Below are 24,777 nucleotides of genomic sequence, written 5' to 3'. Positions count from 1 at the left end.
GAAATTAAGGACATAATATTTTAAGAATAAAAATGGCATTGGACCCAACCCAGGAACTGTAAGACATCATTTTTGATGCTATTGAAAAGGGGGTGATGAGAAAGGTTATTTAATACATATTTTAGTTATTTATATTGGAATTAACCAATATTATTTTGCTTTCTGTATAAAATGAGCAACTGGAGATATCTAGTGTTAACATAATAATAATCCTTGCATTTGATATTGTGCTTTATTGTGTCTTTGAGATGTCTAAAAGCACTTCACAGGATATACTGTAAAGTGAATTGACTGTGTATCTTGTGGGCGAAACGCAGCAGCCAATTGCGCACATTGAGTGCAAACACTGGGAGATTATTCTGTATTCTTGCTTGACAGCTTTTATGAGCACAGTACTTTTCTCAAATAAAAATAGAATAAAAATGCCTGCTTGCTTTAGGAAAAGCATTCATTTAACAGCCACTATTATAGGGATGTGCTATATTCTCACATTGTAAATATAACCCCAATTAATGTATAACTCCAGATCAATCTTGTGGCGTTTAAAAATAAACAGTGACTGATTGCTGAATCAGTAACCAGGAAAAACATCTGAAACTTTTGAAGGGCAATAGGTGGAGCAGATCCAGTTGAGATAAATTTGTCTTTGAACCTTGTACAGAACAGATTGACGTCAATTAAAGTTATTCAGGTTAGCTCTGATAAATTGGTGTAAGATTACAAATAATAATATTAATAATTCTTGCATTTGATACAGTGCCTTATCACATCTTTGAGACGTCTCAAAGCGCATCACAGAATATACTGTAAAGTGAATTGACGGTATATTTTGTGGGCAAATCGCAGCAGCCAATTGGGCACAGCAGCGTCCCACAAACAGTCATGGATTGAGTGACTACTTTTTTTTATTACTACCATTAATATTCTTAAATGATAGCTTATGTGGAATGTTTGTTGATCCAATAATACTCCATTTATGAGGCTGTTTCAGACATTCAAATTAATGTTTCAATCCATAAATTATACATTGACCTTAACTAACTTGGTGTCACAACTATTTTACACCTAACTCTATACATCCGTAGGACAATTTTATGTACACAGTGCAAATAAAGTGGCATTCAGTCACTGTGTCACAATTACAAAAATCAATTGTTTGTGTCTTGCTATTCTTGCTTGAGATTAATGATTCCCCAGACCTGTACGGGATCTAAAGATAAGTGAATGTCACAGTGACCCACTCTCAGGATGTTCAATAAATACACTTATTGAGTACTCTGGGCAGATGATAAAGCTAAGACTATGGCAATCACTTTCAATGTGCCTGGTATTGTGATGGTGCTCTCTGCATACGATGAACCTCAAAAGCATGGGGTTTTGCCTATGGAGAAAAATTGGCACCAAAGTATATTTAATAATGAGAACACACCAATAAGTTAAATAAGAAACTTCACAATAAATATCTTTGGGGGGATTTAAAATTCTTCGATTTCATATTGTGGGCAGGGTTTCCTAAAAGCCTCGGTACTTCGTGATCTTACTAATGGTTTTAACATATGAAGAGAATTACAAGCCAAGCTGAGTTCTTGCAGAAGTTCTGTTATGGAGGTAATTGAGTATATTAGTGGTACTTATTTTAAAGAATACCACTATCAGATATGGCATACTCCCTTTCAAGGTAAGCGGTAAACATGGCCAATCAGACCATTTGTCTTAAAATTTAGAAACATGCATAAAATGCTGGATTAAAGCTGGATTCCACAATTCTTTAAAAGAAAAGCTTCCAAATCTGTCATTCAAAGGTTTTAATTGTTAAGTGTATTAACATTAGAAAATCCCAATTTACGCAAGAATTGTCAAAATGGCTGCGCTTAGCAAGGAGTGGAATTTCAACTCCCATAGTGTGTCCAAACATCTCGGTGCATTGTTTTGGATTAATTATTGATCTTGTGCCTGAAAAGACCTGAATTCCAAAGTTGAAAATATGCAGGTGTTCTGATGGAGTCCACACTCCAGTGGATCCCAATTAATGTATAACTACAGGGGCGACCAGCTGAAACCGCAGAGCTTGGCATTGATATCACTGTCTGACAAGCTTTCCCACTACTTGTCCAGCTACCGGTTAGGGCTTTGGCTCGCAGGATTAATAGGAGTCATCGCCAGAGTTCGCTTCCAGTCATGGCTAATGATCCGATCGATGTTACATTGAGGGCAATTACGAGAGTTCATTTCAAGCGATGTGACGAGTAACGTGTGTTAAGCAGAGTGATAAGTAAAGTGATGCCCTTTGTCAATAGTCTGTATGGGAAGCAGCCCATATATTGACAGCGTAACGACTTAAATGAGAGTGACGAACTAAGCCGGAGTGGGGGTTGGGGGTGGAACTCGAGTTATATCCAGAGTTTATTTCATCGGAAAGTTTAATTCGGATGGATGTGCGCGTTTCGCCCACAAAATACACAGTCAATTCACTCTACAGTATATTCTGTGAAGCGCTTTGACACGTCTCAACGACGTGATGAGGCGCCACATCAAATGCAATAACAATAAATAATCATTAATAACAATAATAATTATAACATTCTGTCGTATTACTGCAATAACAATCGCTATTACAGTAATACTATATAATAATCATTATTATAATAATAATCCTCGCATTTGATACAGCGCTTTTCACGCCTTCTCGACGTCTCAAAGCGCTTCACAGATAAAGTGAACCAACTGTACGTTTTGTGGGCGAAACGCGGCAGCCAATGGCGCTCCGCGGCGTCCCCCCAAACAGCCGGGGATGGAGTCACCAATTTTATTGCGTTTCTTTTTCTTGAGGGGATCATATTATTGTGGAGCTCAGTAGTTAGAGCACTCGCTTTGCAAGTGAGAGACCTGAGTTCAATTCCAGGCAGAGGGCGAAACCTTGGGCAAGTTTCCTTACTCCACACAGAGCCTAATAATAATCCCTCCAAAACCCAAAACAATAATAAATTGGTCATTTTCAATCTACGACTGTTTGTGGGACATTGCTGTGCGCAATTGGCTGCCGCGTTCGCCCACAAATATACAGTCAATTCACTTTACAGTGTGTTCTGTGAAGCGCTTTGGGACGTCCTCCCGACGTGAAAAGCGCTATATCAAATGCAAGGATTATTATTATTATTATTGTCAGAAGACGTGCGGAGCGCGGAGACTCGCCCCGAGGGAGTCGAACCCAGGTCTCTCGCTCGCCGGGGCGGGGGCTCTGGGCTCTGACCACCGAGCCACAGGACTCCATTTATTACAGTAACACCACAGAATGTAATATTGTGGTACAACATAACATGACTGTGAGAAGTGATCCACTGTTATCTTATTGGAGAGCAGCAGCAGTATCAGCATTGGGGCTGTGACTGTGTCTCACTGCGCCTCCAGCGGTCACAGCCTGCAACTGCGGCAAGTGGGCGGGTCCGGGCCGCGCAGGCGCACTCACTGGAGCCGGAGTGGGGTGGGTCACTGCGCGTGCGCGGATGAACGGGCGGGGCTTGACGGGACGTGAGGTCACTTCCTGTGACGCGGACTTCCTGTGAGTCGGCCGCACGGTCCCAGCCTCGCGCCCCCGTCAGGGCAGCGCCTCCGTCCCCGTCCCCACCACCACCAGCACCGGCCCCGAGCTCAGGCCTCGTGACAGACACCGCGGGTAAGAGACCGACCCGGGGCCGGGGCCCGGCCGACCCTGTGGGGAGGGGCTGTGGGGGGGGGCGGTGGGCGAGGCCTTGTCCCGCTTTAACTCTGTCTCGTTCTCTCTCCGTCTCCCTCACTCCAGGGCCCGAGCCATGGCCATGAGACAGACCCCCCTGACCTGCAGCGGACACACCAGACCTGTGGTGGACTTGGCCTTCAGCGGGATCACTCCCTACGGCTACTTCCTAATCAGCGCGTGTAAAGGTGTGTGTGTGTGAGAGAGAGAGAGAGAGAGGCGCTTCAGTCAACTGCATATAACGCCCGGAGCAGAGGTGGGCCCTGTGATTAGTAGTGGGAGTTGGGGGGAGAAGGGAACATTGTAAGATATGGGGGAGAACGTAAGTACAGGAGAACCCCATTCGGACCGTTCCGCCGGTCGGGTGGTCCCAGCGGCTTTGGCTGCTGAGGGACCGGTGCCCTGTTTCGGAAGCCTCTGCGGGCCACGGAAGCAGCGTTCTCGTGCTTCCCTTCCAGAAACATAACGTTTACGAGTTACGGAGGGAGCGGGCGGGCGGGCGGGCCAGGTGAGATGGAGAGGGGAATTAATTCATTATTAGGTCATGGCTGATCTGTACCTCAACTCCCAGTTACCCGCCGTGGCCCCATATGATACTCTTGCCTCACAAAAATCTATCCACCTCGGTCTTGAAAATTTGAATGGTTCCAGCATCCACGGCCTTTTGGAGTAGAGAATAGAAGAGGAAAGGACTGTGGTTACTTTACTAACCCTCCCCTTTCCCCCCCCACCACCCTGTGCTATTTGCTGCGGCTTCATCACACTCGTTCAATTGAGTCATAGGCCACTGCTTTGGCAATTGAACAAGTAAATGTTTTGCGACGTTTTCATACGTGTTAAGTGCTATACTATAGGGTACAAACACTAAGGTTTTACTCATTGTGAGATGTTTTATGAGGTATCTATGGTAATTATTATAGGGCCCTTCATTTCGAACAAGGTTTTGGGCAGCTTTACAGTAATGTGTCTGAATGCTGTGTAGGGGAAGAACAAGATGACTATAGATGCTGTGGCAGAGATAGGTTTTACATTGGGACTTGGACTGAGGCAGTAAAGTTATGTTCTTACACATGGATTAGATTTTTTTTAGGAAATAACATGGGATATAGTACATAGGTAGTTCGGGACATATGTGCTTGCGACCCCTAGGAAGGTGAAAGGCGAACTACATTGAGCTTGATTTTTTTTTGTCTAGGTTTTCTTATGTAAAGGAGTTCCAGAGATTCAAGGTGTAAGGACTGAAGGCTTTGGTGACTGATGATGGCGCAGTCATGAAATGCTTCCTTACCTCAGTTCTCATTGCCTTCAGATATTAAGGCTGTGTCCCCTTGTAATGGGTTCCTTTTATCAAAGGAAAGAGTTGCCCACAATCCAACGTCTTTGTTTCGTTTTAAATGGCTCAATCAAATCATCCTTCAATCTCCTCTGCACTAAGAATATGACATCATTCTACCAAACCTTAACGTATAAACTCCTTCAGCACAGGTATCAATTCCAGGCAGAGGGCGAAACCTTGGGCAAGTTTCCTTACTCCACACAGAGCCTAATAATAATCCCTCCAAAACCCAAAACAATAATAAATTGGTCATTTTCAATCTACGACTGTTTGTGGGACATTGCTGTGCGCAATTGGCTGCCGCATATGCCCACAAATATAGTCAATTCACTTTACAGTGTGTTCTGTGAAGCGCTTTGGGAGTCCTCCTGACGTGAAAAGCGCTATATCAAATGCAAGGATTATTATTATTAATCTAGTGAACAGTCGCTGGATAACCTCCAAAGCTAGTAAATCCTTCTCAAGATTAGCTGCCCAAAACTAGGCACAGTACTCCAGTGTGCTGGGTTGTTGGAAGTGCAGTCCTTCAGATGAAACAATTGACCAATGGCACTATTTATTTAAAAGAACGGTTTCTCTCGGTGTCCTTTTGAATGTATTGCCTGAATATTGTTAGTTCTTCACAACATTCTTCATACTTTCAAAAGATTCTCCTGGGACTAAGGTGACATTTTTAAAACGCTCTCTTTAAAATTATGAATGCTTGCCTGATGTTTGTGTTTGAATTTACTATTTGTTTTTGGTGTTTAGATGGCAAGCCTATGTTACGCCAGGGTGACACCGGGGACTGGATTGGGACGTTTCTGGGTCACAAAGGTGCTGTCTGGGGAGCCACATTAAATAAAGATGCCAGTAAAGGGGCAACTGGTGCTGCAGATTTTTCAGCGTGAGTACTGAAATTCGCTTAAATATTTTGCACATTGCAGAGTTTGCTTCATTGAGACCCTATATGGTAGGCTGATGTCCATGATGTATTACATTATGAAGGTAGGAGTAAATTGTTCCAGAAGAGATAGATAATGCAAGCCTGGGTTTTCTTGTCGATTAGAAGAGAAGACGGGAAGTTGGATTTTCTGTGGTCTTAAGCTTCTGGGAAATGATCAATTTTATTAGGAGACAGATTTAGGAACAGCTCTGCGTTTCTGGAACTTGGTAGTGTAGCAGTTAATTACTGTGGTTACTAGAGCTTATTTTACAGTTTCCTAAACCAAGGTATAGCCATTCATTGAACCCCAAGGTGAATCTTATATTTACAGTATTTATGTAATCAACTTTATGTAATCAAGATTTCCAACAGGGTGAAACCTTGGGCAAGTTTCCTTACTCCACACGCCTGATGATAATTCCTCAAGAAAAAAAATGGTCATTTCAATCCACAACTGTTTGTGGGATACTGCTGTGCACAATTGGCTGCCGCGTTTTGCCCACAAATATACAATTAATTCACTTTACAGTCTATTTTATGAAGCACTTTGAGAAGACGTGAAATGCGCTGTATCAAATGCGAGGATTATTATAACTACATTTAACTCTGAAGGAGATGGATAACTTGGCTACGTTGCAAAAAACTATTTCAGTTGTTACTAGGGAAGACAAGCTATACACTTCCCTTTTCTATACAACCGGGATTCTTACAAATGGCATTTTAGGGACGTAGCCAATCGCATTCAAGGCAAAAGCAGGCCTTCCACACATGCTTTACACCTTGTCTTCATTGGATGCTGCAACTGGTAAATCAGCTAAAGGGTGATCGCACGCTTAGCTATATGAATTTCAAGAACAAAATATTAGCCCATCCTGAGTTTCACAACGCAATTATCAGTTTTTAAGTGGATTGCTACAGTTAATTATATTACATGGGCAAACTTCATTTTGCACACAAAATTATACATTCAATTCACTTTACAGCATATTCTGTGAAGCACTTTGAGACATCTTTGAGATAAGGTGCTAAATCAAATGCAAGTATTATTATAACTAATATTTCTCGATAATTTATGTCAATTTTTCTTCTCCCAGCAAGGTGTGGGATGCTGTGACGGGCGATGAACTGATCAGTTTAGCCCACAAACATATTGTCAAATCTGTGGACTTCACTCAGGTAAGATAAACTTCTCATTCATCAGTCAAGATTGTCTTCCTTGTATCTAGAACTTCTTTAAATTACATTTGTTTTGCAGGATAGCAACCACTTGCTGACAGGGGGACAAGATAAACTTTTACGAATTTACGATTTAAACAAGACTGATGCAGGTGAGGTGTGAGAAGAGCAATAGAACTATTATACAATTTAAATTTAACGTCTATGGTTACCTCAGAAATGATTTGTTATGGGTGGTCTAGAACGCTTTGCAGCTAAAAAGAGAGATGGATGATTTTCTTTCCTCTCCCATTAGAACCTCTGGAAATTGGTGGTCACACTTCTGCCATTAAGAAAGCTTGTTGGTGTAATGGAGATAAACAGATACTTTCAGCAGCTGATGACAAGACAATACGGTAAGGAGTTTTACTGGTCAGAGCTGGTATTTCATATGGAGTAATGTAATAATAATCCTTGCATTTGATACAGAGCCTTAACACGTCTTCAAGCCGTCCATCTGTGGAGTCCTGTAGCTCAGTGGTTAGAGCACTCGTTTTGCAAGTGAGAGACCTGAGTTCAATTCCAGGCAGAGGGCGAAACCTTGGGCAAGTTTCCTTACTCCACACAGAGCCTAATAATAATCCCTCCAAAACCCAAAACAATAATAAATTGGTCATTTTCAATCCACGACTGTTTGTGGGTCATTGCTGTGCGCAATTGGCTGCCGCGTTCGCCCACAAATATACAGTCAATTCACTTTACAGTATATTCTGTGAAGAGCTTTGGGACGTCCTCCCGACGTGAAAAGCGCTATATCAAATGCAAGGATTATTATTATCTGGTTTGGCCTTTATTGTGTCAGCCTGGCTAAGATGGTAACAGTTGCCTTGGAGTCAAAGTTGTAACTCTCAAGCCCCACATTGTAGTTTTAAAGTTATTGTCTTGGTTGACGCCAATGCAGTGCTTGGGATGTGCAGCTTTGCTGGAGGTGCCATCCTTCAGATTAAACTTTAAACCAAATGTTTTAATTTTTTTTGTTTAATCTTTTAAAGCAACATTGTTATGAAATTTTATTTGCTTATTTGTCTATACAGCCTCTGGGACAGGGAAAGCATGACTGAGGTGAAATCTATAAATTTTGGAACATCTGTGAGCAGTATGGAGTACATACCTAAGGGGGAGATGCTTATTCTAACCCATGGGAAAACCATTGCTTTTTACAATGCACTAAGGTATGTTTTAAATCTTGATGATCTTAGGAAATGTCAATTCATGTATGCCTTTAATTGGGCGGAGCTAAATTCAGAAAACTGCATTTTAATACTAAAAAAAAGCTGCTGCTGAGTTTGTGCAAGATGAGCGAGTACTGTATTTATCCAGTAATAATAGTTTGGCTGAAACCTTTCACTCATTCCCGCCCCATCACTCTTACCCATCCTCTACTAAAACATCCTCTGCTAAAACATTATCTATGTGGACATTGTGAAGCATTTGGGAAGTTGTTGCAACCACTGTTTCTATTTGCTTTGGCTTTCCAAGTTACTAAAGAATCTCTGAACAGTTAAGTGATAGGAAAAATAAAGAGAAGTTGGATCTGCACAGCTCGTCACTCAGCATCTTAAAGATGTCTAGTGTGTTGGGTGCCATCATTTATCAATTTGATGTTAAGTTATTATCAATTGTATTTAATGAAGGATCATTTGGGAAGCTGGAGAGATAGTGTTTCCTATTTGTCAACTATGATCCTTTATTAGAATATAACTAGGTCCTTATGGTTCTTAGGATCAAATCATATGCAATATTGGGTTCTGGAGCAAACTTAGTATTTTAATATTGGGATGAAAACAGTGGATGAATTGACTGACTAGAAAAAACTTGTTTTTTAAATACCATTTACATAGCTTCAACATTTTGCTGAAATTGTGTACTTCTGTTTCTTGCAGTCTTGAGCTGATCAAATCTTTTGACGCACCAGCTTCAATCAACTCTGCTTCTCTTCACCCTGAGAAAGATTGCTTTGTGGCAGGAGGTGATGACTTCAAACTGTATAAATTTGATTACAATACTGGCGAAGATTTAGGTAGGTCTTCATACCTGTATATTATTATTGTATATTAAAGCGAGTTGAGGAATCCCCCGACATGTAACCAAATGGAAATCCTTTGTTACAGAGTCATATAAAGGACACTTTGGTCCTATTCATTGTGTAAGATTTAGCCCTGATGGAGAATTGTACGCCAGTGGTTCTGAGGATGGAACACTTCGTCTTTGGCAGACAACAGTTGGCAAAACCTATGGCTTGTGGAAGTGTGTACTCCCTGGTAAGTACAATTTTTATAATTGATGGACAATCCATTTGTTGCTGTAAAACTATCAATATCTTTTATTCTAATAATGTGAGCAATTAACCGTTCCTCTTAAATTGGGGTAGAGCATTTCAGCTTTTTTGGTTCATAGAATTATACAGCACAGAAGGAAGTCGTTCAGCCCATTGCGTCTGTGCAGGCTCTTTGAAAAGTGCTATCCAAATCAATCTCACTCCCTCGCTCTCTCTCCCCAAATAATTACTCTTACTGTTATTGAATCGGCTTCCACCACTTTTTCAGGCAATGCCTGTCAGGTCCGAACACCTCGCTCTGTTAATTCCAGAAAGACATTTGCTGAACGAATAGATTCATCTTTGTGGCAAGTTGTAATGTAAGGTATTCCAAGTGCTGTATTTAAACTTGTTGCTTTGTATTACAGAGGAACTTAGCTCTGAAAATTCGGATTCAATCTACGGTACACCTCCTGAGGCAAAAGCTTGAACAAAACAGCACGAGACAAAAAGAAGAGCAACATTCAGTTGAATTGCTGAAAGTTAAAATGAGGCCTTCCATTGTGTACGGTTAAGGCAAATTCAGGCATCCCAATGGAATACATCAGTAATTCAAAAACTGAAGATGACTTTAGTTCAGTGCAGCTGCCTTCCTGTCAGTGTTTGCATTAAAGCCTGCCCAGCAACATCTGTATATATTTTAATGTATCTTGGCAGATATTTCTGTTCATGTGGAGGAAAACCGGCAAGGTCAGTTATACCATCATGGTTTTGAGGTTTGTTTTCCTTTAGAAGTACATTTCATCCATTTATTTTCACACGTTTCCCTCCACGAATGCAGTGCTAAATTCAGTTTAAAAAGATAAATAAAAGGTCTTTTGAGTTTGTCTGGTCTTCCTATTCATTCCAAATAGTCTGCACATTTGCACTTACAGATTCTTCTCCACGATTCTTATTGATTCTTACTCATTTTCTATATCCCAAGCAGTACTAAACTGGCCCCATCACTTTTGCTAAACTTTCAAAACCAAAAAACAATAATAAATTGGTCATTTTCAATCTACGACTGTTTGTGGGACATTGCTGTGCGCAATTGGCTGCCGCGTTCGCCCACAAATATGCAGTCAATTAATTTTACAGTGTGTTCTGTGAAGCGCTTTGGGACGTCCTCCCGACGTGAAAAGCGCTATATCAAATGCAAGGATTATTATTATTATTATTATAAACATAGGGTACATTTCGCTACACAAACACATCCGCAATTCTTACATTTTGTTAAATTGCTTAAAAGGGCCCGAATTAAAAACTCCGCAGCGCCGCTGGGAATGCCCTGAGGCTGAAGATTTAAAAAAGAGGCTCCCGGTTCACTTGTTGATTTCGTATCCGAGTTTAATGCCGTAGACACCAACTTCGTCTTCGGGGGGTTCTCGCCGATGAGGCGGTTTCCAGCGCGGGTTCAGGCGGGTGGTGTGTGGGGGACGCACGTGTGTTCCAAACGGTCCCTCGTGACTCCCCCGAACTCCTCGGCCAAGGAGCGCCGATCACAACGGGACAACGGCGATGCGTTTGATAACCGCATTCATCAAATCGCGGAACGTACTGACGGTGTCGGTTTGGCCGATCGTCCGCAAACCGGTGTCGCTGACCCGGCGCTGGTGGTGAGGCTTCGACCGGCCCTGAGTGACGTCCCGCTGGGGCTCCCGCGTCGCCATGGTTACACCGCCCGGATCCGGAAGTGACGCGTGGCTACTTCCGCTCGGCGGTTGGGGGTGGGAGGGGAGGGTAGGAGGAGGCGCTGCTGACAACAATGGCGGAGAGAAACCTCGGCTCCCAACTCGGTCAGTGACACAGCGCAGCCTCCGTCCGCCCTCTGTGGGGGCCTCACACCGGCGGGAGGGGTTCGCGGCCGCGGGGGGAGCGCCTCCGGCCGATGACAGTTAGAGCAGCCAAGCCCCGGGGGGGGCAGCTGGAGCCCTGGCAATGGGTGGTGGGGGGGGGGTCGGTGTCTCGTCTCGTCTAATGTGCTCGGCTCAAACCTGTTAACGGGTCGGATGGGGTGGTCTCCCCCTCCCTTCAAGACCCCCTCTCAAAGACCCCACCCCCCACCGCTCATCGACCCGCACCTCCGGTCACCCTCCTACCGCCCCCCCCTGATCCCAGCCGCCCCGACTCCTCGGGGTGCGGATCCCTGACCGTCCAGCGCCTCGGGACGTGGGTCCTCCTGGCGTGGAAGGCGCCGGGGCCGCGTGTCGTCTGTTGTCGTCGTTGTCGTCGTCGTCGTTGTCGTCGTCCTGGCTGCACCAGCATCGGGGAACGTTCCCCAGACCCAGTCCTTAATGGCAAGCCGTGGATTTAGCTGATCCGTCTCCCGACAACCACTTACATCGCCTCTCGGAGCGATTAACGGTGGAGGAGTCTTGACACCGAGCCGGGGTGGGTGGGAGGGTGGGTGGGTGGGTGGGGGAGGAGGTGACCATAAGCACAATAACGACGACAACAACGAAATTACATTTGTAAAGCGCCTTTCACGTCGGGAGGACGTCCCGAGACGCTGGACAGACGCGAGCTTCGGGCCCGAGCTGGGGGTCGGCGTCAGGGAGGGTGGAGGGCCGGGTGGGTGGGGGGGGGGGGAAGCAGGGGATCGAAACCACGGTCGAAGAGGAGGGTCTTGAGATGGGTCTTGAAGGAGGCGAGGGAGAGGGGCGAGGCGGAGGGCCTGCGGGATGCAGTCCCAGAGGGTGGGGGCAGAGTGGCAGAAGGCAATAGTGGGGCGGGCGAGGCAAAAAAAAGCACGCTCCAAAAGGAAGGTCTTTCGCCGTGATCTAAAAGAGAGGAAGGAGGGGATAAGCTGGAGGGCTACCTGGAATACTCCAGCAATATCTCAGTGCATACTCTGTGATTCGGTAAGCAGGGTGCATCCCTCCGTGGAGCAAATGTGCATTCAATTCCGGACACAGGGACATTTCCGATCGTAGATGGTGTACTACATCTCGCCTGACACTCGAGTGGACTGCTGCATTGTCGCATTGCATTGCTGGAGGTACCAGCCTTTGGATGAGACATTGAACTGAGGTCTCATCTGCCTGTTCAGGTTTCCGCATGTGTCAGACATCCAGCCCACCAAGTTGACTCACACCTCTGACTTTGTAGTAGTCGCAACTGGTAGATTCCATGTAGTTCTTAAGCTATTTCATGTTACTCTGATTTTTTTTTACTAGCATAAATGTTGTTTCTAATTCATAAGCATCTATTTACCCAGCTGGCAAGCACTGCCTCAAGGAATGGGAAGGATGAATGACAATAGAAATCAGCATCTGAAATGTGTCACATTAGATGCTTTGTTTCTGTTGTATTGCATTAGAAGGTCCCCAGAATAGTACATGATTACAGAAGCACATGTGATTAGAAACATGGCCTTGAAAAACGATTGAGCTGTGATTTGATTATACCAAGCAGTTAATGCATATCAAATGAAGAGCATCAGGAAAAGCATGAAGCTTTCTTCTGTAAGCTGAAGCTTACCCTTGTGTTACAACAGGAAGACAAGGAGGTCATAAGCTAACACTGACACTATATTTCATTCTGTATTTGATTTGATTCCAAAGCTGCTAAGTGCCAAAGTGTTGTAATGCCATTGTCAACGGGACTTTGTTTCAGATGGGTTGATACCAGATCTGTACAAGTTCCAGAGCTTGGACAGTGTAGAATGAATACCGTAGTGTAGACTGTAGATAGTGTAGTGTTGTCTCATGTTCTCTGCACATTGAGAGAACAAAGGAATTGAACATTAAAAAACACGACTGGAATTTCAGCTTTCAACCTAGTGAGCAGAATGGATCTGGCAAGCTATTGTTCAGGTGTTTGAAGAAGTCTTGGAAGACTGTTACTGGGATGAAAGAAACTTGAAAAAAAACGTAACTTTTATTGTTGAAGAGATGCGGGTTGTTAAACTGAGCAAACAAAAAAAGATTTTTATAGACATATATGCCTACGCATAAACTTATACTGTACTGAACTTAAATGAGTTTTAACAAATAAACTGACAGTTGTCGGGGCCGGGGATTTCTCTGTCACCGTGACAGCTGCTCACCATGCAGGTGCAATGTTGGTGTGCATCCTCCCAGCTACAGTGCCCCCTAGTGCCCCTGGAGGATTCATGTTTACATAGTCATATTGTATCACAGGGCTTTTCACTGTGAACGATGGTATATTAGAAGTTTACTGTATATACTTTTTGGAAAAAGTATTAATTTTACATATAGCCTTAGAATACAGGAGGCACATATATAGGTACTATCATTTATAGGCAAACGCAACCACCAATTTGCACACAGGCACCAATTAACCGCCGCAGCCTTTATCTACAAATACACAGTTACTACACTTTATAGCAATTCCCTGTGAAGTGTTTGGGGTTTTTTGATGTCATTAAAGGTACTGTATTTTCCCCAAGAAAAAATCTGTTCATGGTTCATAATTTGGCTCTTCAGATTTGGCCTGGGTATCGAAAGTTAGTGTGAATCAGCCTGCTGTTGTGAGACGTGCAGAGCAAATTCAGACGAGACGCCCTGTGAGTAAAGACTGGCAAGTGAGTATTCTGTGCTGATCATCCTGATAACCTGGCAAAAATCATGTAAGGTAATCAAGTAAAAATGCTTTATTATAATATGTTTGTTGAGTTGGGAGTGGCAGGTAATTCAAGCCCACAATCTGTTATTGTGAGAAAGTTTAGATTCTGGAAATACAATAGAACTAAAGAAATGGTTCTGCTGCCTGGGGCTCCTGGTAATATATATATATATATATATATAGGATGGTGCGCCATCTTGCGGCAAAAATAGGTATTTTATTATTTTCTTAACTGCTGGGTTGACTTTTATTTTTGTAACTCCTCTTTACCCCTTCCTGTGTGTCCTTGTCCAAGGTTCAATTTCTGGTTAAACATTGAACTTTTCTCTTTGATTTTAGGCTGCATGGCTGCTGAAGGCTGTCACCTGTATCGACCTCACAACACTATCTGGTGATGACACTCCTTCAAATGTCTATAGACTGTGTTACAAAGCCAAGCATCCGATCAGAGATGATCTTTTGAAGAGTCTGAACATGCACAACAAAGGTGATTTAACTCTTGAATGGCTTTCCCACCACGATTCAAACTTTGCTGAGGTTTACAATAAATCGTTTGACTTTTTTTTAAAAAGGAAGCGTGCATCAGAATTCATTTATGTGACAGTTGTTTGACCAGACAATCCACATTGTAAGAGAAACATATCGAGAGCAGTACTTCTAAAGAATTGTTTGTAAGCTTTCTTTCTTTCCAATGTGGTGAAGGCAGTTATGTTTGAATTGAAATGCAGAACAACTTCCTGGCTCTAAAATTTTCAAAAATAAAATCATGGTTTATAAAAGTGGCTTAAAACAAAGCGTATTATTGGTAAATGGAGTCCTGTAGCTCAGTGGTTAGAGCACTCGCTTCGCAAGCGAGAGAACTGAGTTCAATTCCCGGCAGGTCAGGACGAAACCTTGGGCAAGTTTTCTTACTCCACACAGAGCCTAATAATAATCCCTCGAAAACCCAAAACAATAATAAATTGGTCATTTTCAATCCACGACTGTTTGTGGGACATTGCTGTGCGCAATTGGCTGCCGCGTTCGCCCACAAATATACAGTCAATTCACTTTACAGTGTGTTCTCGTGAAGCGCTTTGGGACATCCTCCCGACGTGAAAAGCGCTATATCAAATGCAAGGATTATTATTATTATTAAATGGTAAGAGAGTTTCATAGTAACAGTTCCTTTAATGTGGAACTATAAAAGAATGTCAGGTCGGTGTGAAGTTAGAACTCCTATTGTATGTACATAACATGGTGAAATATTTTGAAGTTCAAATCAAAATAGAAAATTCACTATGCTTTTGAATTTATAACTGACAGAAGCATTAGCTTTGTATTATTATTATTATTGGCAGTGAACTAACATGTTAGCATAGGTTCATTTTCATAGAGTACTTATTTTACACCGAATGATTTTGTTGAAATACTTTGTGCAAAAGTAAAGATGTGAATGTGTATGTACTCTTTTGTGTAGGTATTACTACCGGTGCAGTGTGTGTTTACCCCGCTCGAATATGTGATGCAGTAAAAGCATTGAAAGCTGCACAATGCGATATCCCTGTTGCCTCAGGTATGGAAATATATTTAAAGATTCTAATTTACGTTTGCAGTGTAGGCTTTTAGTTTGAAAAGAAGTAATTCAATAGCCATTGGTCTTTCTGAATACAATGCATTCTGGTTAATTAGTACATGAATGAAAGCACTTTACTAAGGAAGCCGGATTGTGACACTGAAATTTCTTTTCTAAGTGGCAACTGGTTTCCCTGCTGGACAGACACCACTGAAAACGCGGTTGGAAGAGATAAAAATGGCCGTGGAAGATGGTGCTCGAGAAATTGACATCGTAATTAACAGAACCTTGGTGCTGACAGGACAGTGGGAAGGTAAAGATAGTTTGTCTTTTCATTCAATAGCAATTATTTTAAAAGAGATAATTTATTTTAAAATATCAGTTTTGTTGGTGTGCCCAAATGGCTAGACTGTTGTCTACATTGAATTAAGTATAACTGAACTCAATTCTAGTAAAAAAGGGAGCTGCGTTTTTAGGCTTGGTCTATGCATCCCTTTTGTTGTTAAAACCAGTGTTATATAAGTAAGTTTTGGAACAATTTCTGCTGAAAAATAATGCATGTAAGACTGGTTTGAGTTTGCTCATCTAAATGTATCTGCATTTTGAGAAATGATACAAGTCTGTCTCAATATTACTCTGATTTTATACTGGCTCCAGTAAAACTCTGATAAGTATCGAGCCAATTTCTTCAACCTTGTTAACTTTTTCAAATTAGTATAAAGAGTTATTAGCTCTTCCCTTGCTTTAAAATGTTTACCAAGATTTGGATACTAGCAGGTTAATTCAGTGCTGTTACTTTACACTGCCCTAAAGCAGATAATTGCTGTTAAACATAAAACAGATGCAACGAGCATTATAAAATTGGGCTTTTATACCTCTCGATTTGTAAATAGGCTTTTATACTTCTAGATCACAGCGTTAAGTGGCTGAGATTGGGCTCAATTCTGAAGGTTTGGGAACAATTGGGTCTTTTTTAGGGAGAAGTCAATGGAAAGAACTAAAAGCAACACAATTTCTAATTTACATCTTGTTTCCAGCCTTGTATAATGAGATCCATCAATGTCGTGCAGCCTGTGGAGATGCTCACATGAAGACCATATTAGGAACTGGAGAGTTGGGATCATTGACAAATGTATACAAGACCAGTCTTGTAGCCATGATGGCAGGTGAGTTAGAAATTTGTCTTCAAGAATCTCATTAAGATTTACCTTTTTACTGTTGCTTATTTCGATGGCAGGATGTGGGCAAATACTGGGCTCCCAGTGTGCTGCCCTTTGCAATCCTTCAGATTGGCACTTTTGTCGAATGCTCGTATTTGTGAATCATTGCACCCTGGACAGTACTTTGTCTCCTACGATGCCTTTGAGGGAATAAAAGAAAAGTTAAACGTACATGTAAATAAGCTGTTGGGAAGTAGGGAATATTTTACTATTCAGTTTCTGCATAAATTATGTCAAAATGGTTGGCAAAGCAAATTAGCATGCATTTTAAATGGGAAAGGGGGAAAGACATTCATATATTTTTCTCTGGAATCTCGTGTTAAGTAGAGCTATAATAAGTGGTACATTGTAAAATAATTTAGTCTTGCAATTTCTTGGCGTTGCAGTAGATGGTGCTGCTATTGATGGTAAACCACTGTGTTAAAAGTGAGCGTGATCCTACATGTCAGTACTTAACAAGAGATTCCGAAACCACTGTAGAGTAGTTACAATCAGAGTCAACAGGAGCAGGTAGGTGTGGATTTTGTAGAATTTGCCTAATTATGTTTGCTGTACCTTAGTTAACGTTGTTTTCCCAGCACTTCCCCTCGTTATCCCCCCACAGCCCATAAAATATAGTCGATTTACTTTAAAGTATATTCTGTGAGACTTCTCATCAACGGGATAAAGCACTATATCAAATGTGTGTGTTATAGCCCTGCGCTGCCTGATCCCAATGTTCATTTATTTATTAAAAATAAAAGGGATGATATTTAACTTATATTAAATAGCCCTTATAAATGAAACACTTTGTACTTTTAAAACATCTAACATCTCCTCTCATTGAAAATGTCTATGTCTCTACAACTCAGCCGTTTAGTTCATCCTCCCAAGTCTAAGTGCTAATGACATGTTCTTTTCTCTGGATCTGTTAAATATTATTGAACCCAGGACTACAATTAACAGTAATAGTTTCCATTTAACATGAGATATGTTCATTGCATGTCTTCAACCTATTTGCGATAGTCAGCTATTCTGCTACCTTCTATTGATAATTCACTCTTGGGAAATAATCAGGTACTTGAATATTTTTCATTATTCAGTAGTGCAATTGCCAATTACCTTTGATTTATTTTATTTTGATGAGCATGAACGTATTTTAGCTTTATTTGGCGCAGCATAATGAATAGTAGCTATCCTGAAGGATGTTGTTTTTGGTCAGCCGTGTGTCTGACTTGTGCGAAACCTATCACCATGCCTAAGATTATTCAAACCAAACTGAGAATTCTGTCCATCCTACCGATTCATGGAAATTCCAGTGATGTTTATTGGAGTGGAATACGCACTCTGTATTGGGGGGACACATCCTGCTTACCTAATTCCGGAGAGTATTAGGCATAGTTTGACAAGGGCCCAGGCTTGGGGACGCCAAATTGTGCGTTAGGTTACTGTTGGAATCTGACCAGCTAAAACTGCATAGCTTATTAAACGTGCATACTTAGCACTTAGAAACAACAAGATTGAATATATTTCCACTTTAACTCACAGAGCTTATTCACTGGTCTTGTAAAGTATTTTTTTCTGATAACATTGAGCAGAATATTTCATATTAGGCAAAACTCAGAACAGATTGCATGGCTACCATTTTTTACCCTGTCCCTAAGTATAATTTCTGCCTTTTTACTCTGATTGCAGATATGGCTGATTATAACTAATTGCAGAATGATCTAGTGCAGAAATGAATTTAGCACCTTTGTCCAAATAATAGATATTTTTGGGGCCTTGCAGTTTCTCATTAAATAATCCATGTCTTTGAATTTTAAAATGAGAGTAATAATTTGATGCATTAATCTTTGGAGTCGGTAATTTTATATCACTCTACTCATTCTTTTGGCTTGCAAATGAATAGTACTTTAATCTGGAAAATGTATTTAAAAAGCATTAGCCTTTACGTGATAATTAAGAAAGATGAGCACAAAGGAAATAATACATAGAACATTTCTTTAATGAACTGAAAAATGTTCATCTTGTTCTGTTTAGTGATGAGTTGCAGAATTGCTGCTAAAACCCTTAGAGAATTAAAGCAAATGAATTTAGTAGAGGATATAATTAAGATACATTGATACATTACGAATTAGAATATTGTCTTTCTTTTCATCAGAAGCTATGAAATGTCAAAAAAAAATCTGAATTTAACCCTTTTAAACAGCTGCTTTTGCTTAAAGCTAAACTTCACCTGTGCTGATGGGTAAATTCTTATTGAGACTGTAGAAAGTACTTAAATTTCCTTTTCTCTGGTTGAACAAGCAATCATTTTTATCCGTAATTTTCATGTATTTCTTGTAAGGTGTGCTTAGGCTCTGAGTGATCTGTGATTGCATACAATCGAGAGCATTGAAGTGATATTTCCCTCTTTGAGATGAAAAATGTATGGATGCGGATTTCTCTCCGACACCATTTGTAATTCGCCATTTTAAAATAAAGGAGCAGGCCAGAGTCCGAGTATACAAGGAAACACGGAAACAAATAGTGCAATGATAATCTTTGCATTTAATATAGCGCTTTATCACTTCTTCGTGACGTCTCAAAGCGCTTCACAGAATATACTATAAAGTGAATTGACTGTATATTATGTGGCCGAAATGTGGCAGCCAATTGCACACAGCAGCGTCCCACAAACAGTCGTGGATTGAGCGACCACATTTTTGCTTTTTTTGGAAGGGATTATTAGCCCTGGAAAATTCATCCACCAATCGTCTTAACAACCGGGTTCCTGTACAATAAACCAACCTGATTTAAGACAGAAAAATGAGTATGTGGATGTTGTCACCTTCTGCCCTGCATCTTTTGAAAAAAGAACTTAAAAACTTAATTCTCATCCTTGGAATGAAACGTTAAACCAAGACCCCACTGGCGGGTGGGTCGGTAACAGGAGGACACCGATTTAAAATAGTTGTTAAAAGAAACAGAGGAGAGGTGAGGAGAAATTTTTTCACGCAACGAGTTGTTTGGATCTGGAATGTATTGCCTGAAAGGGTGATGGAAGCCGATTCAATAACAACTTTTAGGAGAGAAGTAGATCACTATTTGGGGAGGACAAATTTGCAGGGCTATGGGGAGAGCGTGGGGGAGTGGGATTGATTTGGAAGCTCTTGTCAAAGGCCGAACGGCCTTCTTCTGTTCTGTGTAATTCTATGATTCTGTGGGCGTTAAAGATTCCATGACACGGTTTGAAAAGGAACGGAAGTTTATCCTGGTGTCTTGGCCAGCAATCCAACAACTAAACGTGCCACTTCATGGCTATTTGTGGGATATTGCTGTGTGCAAATTGGCTGCTGTGTTTGCTCACAAAATACACACAATCACACCAATTTACGGCAGGCCATGTGAAGCGCTATCAGATTTCTTGACAGTGTGGAGTCCTGGAACTCAGTGGTTAGAGCACTCGCCTTGCAAGTAAGAGACCTGGGTTCGATTCCCACCAGGGCGAAATGTTGGGAAAATTTCCTTACTCCACAAGCCTCTGTTTACCAAGCAGTAAGTAGGAATCCAGTCGTTAGTCGATTGGCAGGTAATAATTCGTACAAAAAAAAAATGAATTGGTCTGTTTGTTGAGCACTGCTGTGCACAATTGGCTGCCGCACTTTGCCTACAAAGTATACAGTCATTTCTCTTTACAGTATATTCTGCAAAGCGCTTTGAGACGTCTCAAAGACGTGATAAAGCGCTATATCAACTACAAGGATTATTAATGTGATATGGCGCTATATCAAATGCAAGGATTATTATTTAATGGAGTTCTTATTTCTAAATGCTGGGGTATTGGCATTCTATTTAAAGTCTCAAATTGATTTTTTTTTATATAGGTTCTGATTTTATTAAGACCTCCACAGGAAAAGAAAATGTCAATGCCACCTTTCCTGTTGCCCTGGTAATGGTACGGGCCATCAGAGACTACTATAGGAAGACTGGCTACAAGGTATGTTCACAACTCGAAGAACATTTTAAAGTGTACTTTATTAGAGTCTCTACGGTGATGTGGTCGGCAATGGAAAATCAGAATCGAGTCAATCATTTGAGGCGGTCTCAGTAGTGTAGTTCTGAGTCAGGTGGGTCCGCAGCAATCCAAGGCCCTATTCATGACAGACAACCCAACCTAGCTCATTGACAGGATTGGAGGTGGGGGGGGGGGCTTCCCGTCAAGTATTCTGGGGTCAAGAATTCTTCCCACTTGGCTCCTAAAAGCCAAAGCCCTAACTGGGTGGTCTTAGTGGACCAGCAGCAAGAAACTTGCCAGACATTACTTGCAATGACAAACTGGCATTTTTAACTCCAGTAGTACCCCAATGCACACTCTGGGGTCCCCAAGCTTTAACTCCGGACACTCTGTAATTAGGTAAGCCGAGTGTGCCTCTTTGGAGAGAGTCTGGATACTCCATTCCTTAGAAATGGAAATTTCCACTCACACTCACATGCAAAATTTTGTTTCAAATACTTGTACGGACGGAGATCATTTTCCATCATACATACACTTCACTGGCCCCTAAAAATACCTTTCTAAATTTTTTTTGTTCCTCTAAATAGAACAGCATTGAAAATAATAGGAGGGAAGTCAGCAGTTTTATAAACTCAAATGTCGTTGGTATGTTTAGCTAAAAAGGATGAATTGGAAGCGTGAATGCCTTCAATTACAGAACTCTTGGCTGTTGGGGAGGGGAGGCTGAATCATTGAATGTAGTCTCGTACTCTGGCTTAATTGTATAATCAAGGATCTTTTTGACTGGATTTCTCTTGAGCCACATATCCATTTTAAAGAGAATACATTTAAAATTGCAGGATACAAGTGCACTATTAGATAGAAGCAGAATCAAAGCTACAGTATATGCATTGAAGGATGTAATTGCTTGCTTGCAGAAAATCCTTCACTCAAAAAAGACTTGTAGCGGTAAAACTATTAATAACCTTTCTGTGTTTTAATATGTAGCTTTACTTTCATTACTTTTCTGAAGACTCAGTGAAGTTCTTGTGGTTCTGAGCTTCACAAGATGGATTCAAACGAGGAAGGTGCTTCCTTACAGAATCTCATTCTCATCCCATTCTTACATTAAACCACCCCATCGTCCTTGCATTACAACATCTAGCCTTCCAGATCACTTGTTCTGATCTTTAATTACCCTTGCCTTGTCTTATATGAAAGATTTACTTTATTAATCCCATTTAGAATCTTGTATACCCCTATAAAGTCGAACACAAGTACTATGGTAATTTTACAAGTATATACCTACTTTCTAAAAAGGTCTTCAAGTCGTGTTTAAACTTCCATCTTTTCCTGTAGATTTTATAGTGCGACAAACATATTTGACAATGCATACGGTCCATTATAATTTAATTTATATCTTCCTACTTGTGCACATCTCAACATCGAATGAACAAGGTTCAAGGCAACATTAATAACAAGAAAAAGAAAATAGTTGTCAAGTACTTCTAAGAATTCTTGTTCTCCCCCCGCGCCCCCCCCCCACTCCCCCTCCAACTAAAATGTATATCTTAATTAGCATTGCTGCAGATAGAATGACTAGTTGTGTAATTATACCACAACAATCTGCCAGATGCCAAATTAGATATTAATTAATTAATGACGGGTAGAATAGAGCTCGAGATGCACTGACAGGCCTGTCATCTTGAATTAGCACAAAAGGAGAGAACTTGTAGCTTTGTGTTCATGAAACAGCCACTTTCAGCTTACTGGAGTGAAGGAGATGCTCTCAATAGGCTCTCTGTTGAATTTTATTTTGTCCAGCCGTGAAACGAGGTGGCATCAGCGATTTTAGTGATAAAACTTTATAATACCAAAAAACTGCTGGTCATTTTAAAAAAAAAGCTAAAATAGATTTTTCAATGGTGAGGCCTGAATGGAAATGTATTACTATATCATTACAATACTTCACTGCTAATTTATATTGAAAGTGCATTATGTAACAACAACAACAAATGACACTTGTACAGTGAATTTCACATCGGGAGAACGTCCCAAGGCACTGATATTGGAGCAGGTAGGGGTAGGTATTTCAACCTAATGATTGTTCTCCCACTAGGGTGGGAATGTTGTTATATGAGCTTTGTTGTTGTGTTTTTCAGGTTGGGTTTAAGCCAGCAGGTGGCATCCGCACTGCAAAGGACTCACTCAACTGGCTCTCTTTGATCAAAGAAGAGCTGGGCAATGATTGGTTAAGCCCACAACTGTTCCGACTGGGGGCTAGTACCTTACTGAGCGACATTGAAAGACAGGTTCGGATTTTGACTGCTATTCACTATTAATGTTTTTCATGTTTAAAATTCTGTTTACGTCACTGGTACTTGCTGGCTGGGAATCAAAAAGAATTTAACTTCTGAGATAAGACTTATTTTGGGGTGGGGGGGAGGGGAAGAGGATTGTTGAAGAAATTCTGAGGATCTTATATTTTAAAAGTATTCCATTCTATATCATTCTTTACTCAGATCTACCATCATGTGACGGGACGCTATGCAGCATCTCATGAATTGCCAATGGCTTAGAAAGACCCACAACAAAAGTACACCTGCTTGACCTTCAGGAAGTGGTCCATGAGCATTGTTCTCCAAGCAATCTGCTGCCCCAAACATTAATATCTGGTACGAAGATTGGTATTGATCTTGGTTTCAATTTTCTATCTAAAAGTTGTCATTTTCTCACATTCTGTTTTCTCTTTATAAGCACTTGCTAATTTGCTAATACGCCAAATTATGTTCTGAATCTTCTAGCCTTTTATAAAACAAAATCCAATCCAATGAAAATCTGGGTATGAGGATTTTCATAAGTTTAATCATTTATATTTTTTCATTATTGCAATCTTGTAATTCACAATGCTAAGTGTTGTGCTGGACTGAATAAGCTCTTGTAGAGCTATCCTATGTATTAATTATAACAAAAATATATTTTGCAAATGATTCATTTGAATAAAATAGATTCAAAGTTTATCTGGATCATGTTACTTTACTTAGTTTTTTTAAAAAAAAGTTGTTATAGTGTAAGTGGGTTAGCTGTGTATGAATAAAAGCATCCCAGGTATTACTGTTTCAATTGAAAGAAAAATGATCGCTGAATATCCCTTTAATATATTCATTGATAAATGTTTTCAATAAAGAATAACAATGAAAAAAAATCCAAATGTCTCCCTGTATAGGCTACTGATCTCCAAGTCCCAAAGAAACAGATTGGTACAAAACCCATTGGGTTCGATTTGTAAATGGTACTAAATTAGGAGGTTGTGTGAACATTGACAGACTGCAGGAAACTAGAGAAAGACTTGAGCAGGTCAGCCAAATGGCAGATTTGTGGCAATGGAATCCGATATAGAAAAATGTGCATTGCTGCATTTTGGGAGAAAGAATAGAAACAATTATATACTGGGTGATAGAATCTTCAATGACGTGGACGAACAGGGATCTTGAGGTATAAATAGATAGTTTATTTAAAGCTGGATTCCAGGTAGAGAAGGCTGTTAATAAGACAAACAGGATTCTGGTTTAACAGAGTCATTCAATACGGAAGGAAGGAATGATGAATCTGTGCAAGACATTGGTTGCAGGCAGTTGTGGTTTTGCATTTTACTACTGAATTGATGTGACACACAATGTGTTTGTTCGTTCACGTTTCATGATGTTTCTTGTCAGATAGGTCATTAAACAGACTTATTTAATGTCGATTTATCTGTGTTGATAGCATTCTTGTCTCTGTGGGTACAAGTCCTGCATAAGGATAGTAGTTCATAGTCTAGGCTGACACTCTTAATGTCATCCTTTAAATGAGATTTTAAGACGAGATCCTGTCTGTTTGTTCAGGTTATTATTGAAACATTTATGATCGTATTTTAAAAAAAGTTTCCAGATTAAATGACTCAAAACTGTTG

At 40.9% G+C, this 24,777-nt stretch overlaps 2 protein-coding genes across 2 annotated transcripts; both read left to right on the top strand.

Annotated features, from left to right (window-relative positions):
* The first annotated feature begins 3,545 nt into the window (after positions 1–3,545).
* Positions 3,546–10,345, top strand: strap (serine/threonine kinase receptor associated protein). The gene is given in 10 exon segments (NM_001292629.1): positions 3,546–3,673; positions 3,800–3,921; positions 5,820–5,955; positions 7,089–7,170; positions 7,250–7,322; positions 7,466–7,565; positions 8,244–8,381; positions 9,093–9,229; positions 9,321–9,470; positions 9,895–10,345. Coding segments are annotated over 9 exon segments (990 nt in total). The 5' UTR covers positions 3,546–3,673; positions 3,800–3,809; the 3' UTR covers positions 9,957–10,345.
* Positions 10,346–11,229: 884 nt separating this feature from the next.
* On the top strand, positions 11,230–23,843 carry dera (deoxyribose-phosphate aldolase (putative)). Its single transcript, XM_007904131.2, has 9 exons — positions 11,230–11,304; positions 13,957–14,054; positions 14,435–14,582; positions 15,555–15,650; positions 15,829–15,963; positions 16,688–16,816; positions 20,716–20,828; positions 22,988–23,137; positions 23,348–23,843. Exons 1-9 carry the CDS (start codon positions 11,274–11,276, stop codon positions 23,402–23,404), a joined length of 957 nt encoding a protein of 318 aa, XP_007902322.1. The 5' UTR covers positions 11,230–11,273; the 3' UTR covers positions 23,405–23,843.
* The last annotated feature ends 934 nt before the right edge of the window (positions 23,844–24,777 follow it).

Source organism: Callorhinchus milii, unplaced genomic scaffold, assembly GCF_018977255.1.
Source record: "Callorhinchus milii isolate IMCB2004 unplaced genomic scaffold, IMCB_Cmil_1.0 Scaffold5, whole genome shotgun sequence".
Classification (NCBI taxonomy): Eukaryota; Metazoa; Chordata; class Chondrichthyes; order Chimaeriformes; family Callorhinchidae; genus Callorhinchus; species Callorhinchus milii.
This window is presented reverse-complemented; position numbering and strand designations above follow the sequence as displayed.

Bases quoted from the DNA above. Each gene is read 5' to 3' on its own strand.
- dera (XM_007904131.2), top strand. From the start codon at position 11,274: ATGGCGGAGAGAAACCTCGGCTCCCAACTCG. The intron at 15,964-16,687 runs GTAAAGATAGTT...TCTTGTTTCCAG, and splicing joins GCTGACAGGACAGTGGGAAG to CCTTGTATAATGAGATCCAT. The intron at 16,817-20,715 runs GTGAGTTAGAAA...TTTTTTATATAG, and splicing joins TCTTGTAGCCATGATGGCAG to GTTCTGATTTTATTAAGACC.